Genomic DNA, 6,242 nt, shown 5'->3' on the forward strand with positions numbered 1-6,242 from the left:
TTCTCCTGCCTCAGCCTCCTGAGTAGCTGGGATTACAGGCACGTGCCACCATGCCCAGCTAATTTTTTGTATTTTTAGTAGAGACGGGGTTTCACCATGTTGACCAGGACGGTCTCGATCTCTTGACCTTGTGATCCACCCGCCTCGGCCTCCCAAAGTGCTGGGATTACAGGCTTGAGCCACCGCGCCTGGCTAGAAGTTTGTCTTTTTAAGATGGGAAGATCTGAGACATAATAACTATTTTTACATGCTGACATAATGAGAAAGGCTTTTTTTTTTTTTAGACTTATGCTGAGTTGTACCGTGGAGGAGGCAGAACTAGCCTGGTCAACCCTCCGTATCCATGGATTCAGTTAACTGAGGATCAAAAATATTCTAAAAAAGAAATTGCTTCTGTACCGAACCTGGACAGCCTTTTTTCCTTGCTTGTCATTATTCCCTAGACAATGCAGTATAAAAACTTTACAAAGCATTTACGTTGTGTGATATTGGGTGTTATAAGTAACCTAGAGATGATTTCTTAGATTTTCTTTGTTTGTTTGTTTTTTGCTATAGGATGAAGAGGAAACAAAAAAAGAGGAATCTCTTAAATCTCCCTTGAAGCCAGAGTCACAGCTAGATCTTCGGGTACAGGAGTTAATAAAGTTGATCTGTAATGTTCAAGCCATGGAAGAGATGATGATAGAAATGAAGTATAATACCAAGAAAGCCCCACTTGGTAGGACTTCACATTTTGTTCTGCATTCTCTCCTCATAATTCCTAGTTCCTTTAATGGTATTTTATTACCATTATGATTTAAAGCTTGCTGATAGTACTGAATGAAGAAAATGGGATTTGGTGTGACAGGTTGTATGGAGGGAGAAGGAACTATTTTGAAAGTTGAGGCTGGGTGTGGTGGCTCATGCCTATAATCCCAACACTTTGGGAGGTCAAGGCAGGTGGATTGCTTGAACCCAGAAGTTTGAAACCAGCCTAGGCAACATGGCAAGATCCCATCTCTACTAAAAATTGAAAAATTAGCCAGGCGTGGTGGTGTGTGCCTGTGGTCCAGCTATTTGGGAGGCTGAGGTGGGAGGATCACCTGAGCCTGGGAAGTTGAGGCTACATTTAGCTGTGTTTGTGCCACTGCACTCAGACTGGGCAACAGGAGTGAGACTCCATCTCAAAAAAAAAAAAAAATTGAAAGGTCAAAGTCCTTTTTAGGCAAGGACGTAAGTACAGTTTACAAAATGGGACCCTGGTTTGCAGTCTGATCTCTGGCTGGGCCTGCAGGGAAGCTGACAGTGGCGCAAATCAAGGCAGGTTACCAGTCTCTTAAGAAGATTGAGGATTGTATTCGGGCTGGCCAGCATGGACGAGCTCTTGTGGAAGCATGCAATGAATTCTACACCAGGATTCCACATGACTTTGGGTAAGGCCTGTGCTGTTACTTCACTTTGTTCTTCTACGTATACATATCCCCTGTATCAATCAGCAGCAACTATAATCTTTTAAATATTTTATTCCTAAGGAAATGATCGTCTTGAATAGGTACAGAAACAAAATGATATGTGGGCAGCCTATTTAATCAGCTTACAAATATGGGATGCAGTCTCCTGGCTTGACCACAGCTATATTCTCTGACAAAGCAGAAGTTACCAACTCAAGAGGGAATGGTTCTAGGTATCCAACCACCAAGTAAAACACCTTCAGGCATATCACCCCCTTTTCCTATTTGAGGTGACAAGCCACACAAACACCATTTCTGTGAACTCAAGTGATATCAGACAAAGTAACATTTTACATTGGTTGATTCTGGTTTCTGGTTTTCATCCTATTTCTATTCCTTTTACTGCTTTCTAGAGCCCTGTGACCTAGAAATAACCCTGAGTGGTCAACAGGTCTGCCTATGCTTCTAGATAGAACTATATCCAAACTGTTCCTTATTGATATCCATGTAACTTATTTTTAAAATGATTTTATAAAAAAGAATTTCAACTCTGGTCTCAAAAGTCAAAATCCACATAGTTCATCTTTACTGAGTATGTATTTAAAATTATTTTATATATTTGGAAGTTAAGATCTTTTTACAGATCTTTCTCTCTCAAATGGAAAACCTGTTGAGAGAGGACCTATCTGTCATCTTCTATGTTTAGTCATGAGCCTTTTAGCCACACCTCAGAGAGCTCATTATGGGTTATATCTCTGTTCTTAGACTCCGTACTCCTCCACTAATCCGGACACAGAAGGAGCTGTCAGAAAAAATACAATTACTAGAGGTGAGATATGTATGAATTGAGAAGTATTATATCCCTTATCCCAGGTTCCTCCCACACTGATTCTGTATCTCATCTTCTCAGGCTTTGGGAGACATTGAAATTGCTATTAAGCTGGTGAAAACAGAGCTGCAAAGCCCAGAACACCCACTGGACCAACACTATAGAAACCTACATTGTGCCTTGCGCCCTCTTGACCATGAAAGTTATGAATTCAAAGTAAGAAAAATGATTATTTATTTTCAGACTTCTTTTGCACCCTTAAGACCGCCTCCCCTATCCCACTGTTTTCTAACTACTTCTGGTTAACAGGAAATTGTCAGTTAGGGGAGACTTTTTTATGTACTAGGAATTTGAGAAGGCCAGGTTCTTCCTCGCTGCCTTGTAAGCCTTTGGGAGCAGAAAGTTCTGCCAAGTTGTATCAGAATCCCCAAATTTTTCAGTTCAACTCAGTCTCTTGTAGCGTACACACTGGCCTTTTTGTCTTATTTTTCACAGGTGATTTCCCAGTACTTACAATCTACTCATGCTCCCACACACAGTGACTATACCATGACCTTGCTGGATTTGTTTGAAGTGGAGAAGAAGGGTGAGAAAGAAGCCTTCAGAGAGGACCTTCATAACAGGTCTGAGTCTAGCTTTGGCTTTGAAAAGACAGACACTCCTTGCCCAAAAAGTGCAGCTATAAAACTTATAAAAAGGAGGCAGAGGAAGATGTTGGCTTTTTTTGCTTATGGCCTATCTGTGCAAAACAACAGAGTACAATAATATTGACTTTTCCGTAGGATGCTTCTATGGCATGGCTCCAGGCTGAGTAACTGGGTAGGAATCTTGAGCCATGGGCTTCGAATTGCCCCACCTGAAGCTCCCATCACAGGTTACATGGTGAGTGAAATTGAACTCTGGGAGGAGCACAGGGGAAAGAGATACAGTAATGTTCTCAGTGGTTTTTTTTTTCGAGATTAGGATTAGGTGGTTCTCCTCCCCAACAGTTAAGCCAGCTCACTGATAACCTTGTCATGTTTTACTGTGTCCTTCTTTCTTTAAATTCCTAAAGATACCTCGCCTTTCCCTCAGAAGGCAGAAATTCACAGGTGCTTCTACCCTCTCTAGGACAGAATTGTGAGGGAAATGGAGAAGGGTCTATATTGTGTTTAAGGGAATGGAAAAACAGGGCTGGTGCTATACACCTTCTCTCTAACACGGTGGCTTAGAAGCTGACCTTGGTATTCATTTATATATTTCAGTTTGGAAAAGGAATCTATTTTGCTGACATGTCTTCCAAGAGTGCCAATTACTGCTTTGCGTCTCGCCTAAAGAATACAGGACTGCTGCTCTTATCAGAGGTGAGGCAGGAGTATGTATGTCTGAGCTCTAGTTTATTAATTCCCACTTTTTTCCAGTGAGGAAAGTTTGAACCCAGAACCAAGAGGTTTACTTGGGATAACTTGAGAGAGAACCAAGTGCAATTTTTAATACACTGGATTCCTCTGCTGGAGTAGGGGAAAAAAGTACTGATGGGATTTTCCGTTTGGCTCTGGAGCCATCTAATTTTTAGTAGAATATGGGCATTCAAAGATTTTTTGCTTTGCAGGTAGCTCTAGGTCAGTGTAATGAACTGCTAGAGGCCAATCCTAAGGCCGAAGGATTGCTTCAAGGTAAACACAGCACCAAGGGGCTGGGCAAGATAGCTCCCAGTCCTGCTCACTTCGTCACCCTGTAAGTACTCAGAACCAGGAGGGCTAGAAGACTCCTTTTGGCCACATAAGACTACTTTCTCTATTCCAGCTTCTGAACCAGAGACTGATGTTGACATACTTTGCTTCCATTTGGCAGGAATGGGAGTACAGTACCCTTAGGACCAGCAAGTGACACAGGAATTTTGAATCCAGATGGTTATACCCTCAACTACAATGAATACATTGTCTATAACCCCAACCAGGTCCGTATGCGGTACCTTTTAAAGGTTCAGTTTAATTTCCTGCAGCTATGCTGAATGTTGATATTAAATAAACCAGAGATCTGATCTTCAAGCAAGAAAATAAGCAGTGTTGTACTTTTAAATTTTGTGATACTTTATATAATAAAAACTGTACAACTCTACCACTGGCTTCTTTGGGCTTTATTTCTCCAAGCACATATTTCTTCTGATATTAGTAGATTTTCATTTCCAGGGCAGAAAGTACTCACTGCTCTGCAAGTTATTCAGTATCTTGTTCTTAGTGGCATCTGTGCATTGAGGGATACTAATGGTTGGGGCTAATGCTTTTCCCTGTTTAATTCAATTTTTCTGCAAACTGGAATTTGTTGAGTATTATTGCAGAAAGGGTAGAGGCAACAAAGGCTAAGTTGTCTTTTTCCCATCCATACATAGTCACTTGCCTTTTTCAGATGTATCAGCTGCAGCCTGGGTCTCCAACTACTTAACATCTTCGGATTTACCACATGTCCAAAAATTTGGGAAGCCTTTGGAAGACTGTCACAAAGCCTCAATACATGTAACTTTTTAGAAACCAGATTTTGAATATCTATCAAAATTTGAAATGTACATGCCCTTTGACCTAAAACTTATATATGTTTGCATAGATGTCACTGAGGCATTGGTGTACACAAAAAGATCCATCGATAAGGAACTAGTCAAATATATCTACTCGTTGAAGTAACATGCTATTAAAACTGAAGCAGATGACATAATTTTCCAAAGAATAGAAGAGAGGGAATACTTTGCAACTAATTGCATAAGGCAGTATGAAATCAAAATCAGATAAAGATATCACAAGAAAGTAAAACTATAGACCAATATCTTTCTATCTTCTTCCTCAGCCTCCTGATTAGCTGGGATTACAGGTGTGCACCACCACACCCAGCTAATTTTTTGTATCTTTAGTAGAGATGGGATTTCACCATGTTGGCCAGGTTGGTCTGGAACTCCTGACCTTGTGATCCACCCACCTTGGCCTCCCAAAGTGTTGGGATTACAGGCGTGAGCCACCATGTCAGGCTTTAAGTATATATTTTTATCCTATGTAAACATTGGCTATAAAAAGGTATTGAAATATAAGTACAATGAAGTTTTGGTATGAAAATTCAAGAGGCTCCTAAAGAAAAAAAATAAATACTCATGTATTTATGCTGATACAAGTCAATAATTGAATACATAAATTGGTAGGAAGGGATAAAATTCCCTTCGGAATTTCAGACTAGGTGTGGTGGCTCACACCTGTCATCCCAACACTGAAAGGCCGAGGTGGGAGGATCGCTTGAGGCCAGAAGTTCAAGATCAGCCTGAACAACATAGTGAGAACTCATCTCTACAAATATAAAAGCCAGGCGTGGTGAGGCATGCCTGTAGTCCCAGCTACTTGGAAGGCTGGGGCAGGAGGATCGCTTGAACCCAGGAGTATGAGTGCAATAAGCTATGATCAATGTCTCTGCACTTTAGCCTGGGTCACAGAACAAGACCCAGTCTCAAAAAAATAAAAATAATTTCAACAAATAAATGTCAGTCAAAGGGAAATAGAAAATATTAGGGAAAATGGAGAGGAATAGACAATCATGATTAGAAAACCACAATAATAATATTGCAGTCAAGATCCACCGACGAATGCTTAGTCAGGAAAATGATACTTGCATAGCCTCAAAAAACTTACCTTAAGATATATAAATTTATTTGATACCTCTCTCTTCTAGAGGTTTTCTTTCCTTTCCCCTGAGTATGGCTGGACTTAGTGACTTGCTTCTAACAGAATATGAAAAAGGTACAGCAAAAATACCTGGCAAATACCACTTTAAAAGTGATCAGGGTTAACACCAGTTATAAGTTTTGTTAAGTACCCAATAAAGATGTAATAAAGTACATCATCTCTTGAATTCTTCCATTAAATCCATAATCTCAGCCTATTCATGAAAAAAAAAGAAAACAAAACCAAACTGAAGAACACTCTACAATATTCTTCACTCTTGTTGCCCAGGTTGGAGTGCAGTGG

General features: G+C 40.3%; 1 protein-coding gene across 1 annotated transcript in view; it reads left to right on the plus strand.

The window, feature by feature from the left end:
• Positions 1 to 4,359, plus strand: part of PARP2 (poly(ADP-ribose) polymerase 2) — a 13,538-nt gene extending 9,179 nt beyond the window's left edge. The window contains exons 8-16 of the mRNA XM_017539577.2: positions 556 to 718; positions 1,274 to 1,412; positions 2,196 to 2,259; positions 2,341 to 2,475; positions 2,755 to 2,882; positions 3,042 to 3,141; positions 3,504 to 3,602; positions 3,851 to 3,975; positions 4,093 to 4,359. Coding sequence (XP_017395066.1) covers positions 556 to 718; positions 1,274 to 1,412; positions 2,196 to 2,259; positions 2,341 to 2,475; positions 2,755 to 2,882; positions 3,042 to 3,141; positions 3,504 to 3,602; positions 3,851 to 3,975; positions 4,093 to 4,252 — 1,113 coding nt within the window. The 3' untranslated portion in view covers positions 4,253 to 4,359. The remainder of the gene's footprint in view (positions 1 to 555; positions 719 to 1,273; positions 1,413 to 2,195; positions 2,260 to 2,340; positions 2,476 to 2,754; positions 2,883 to 3,041; positions 3,142 to 3,503; positions 3,603 to 3,850; positions 3,976 to 4,092) is intronic.
• The last annotated feature ends 1,883 nt before the right edge of the window (positions 4,360 to 6,242 follow it).

The sequence above is a fragment of the Cebus imitator genome, unplaced genomic scaffold (assembly GCF_001604975.1).
Source record: "Cebus imitator isolate Cc_AM_T3 unplaced genomic scaffold, Cebus_imitator-1.0 Scaffold119, whole genome shotgun sequence".
Lineage (NCBI taxonomy): Eukaryota > Metazoa > Chordata > Mammalia > Primates > Cebidae > Cebus > Cebus imitator.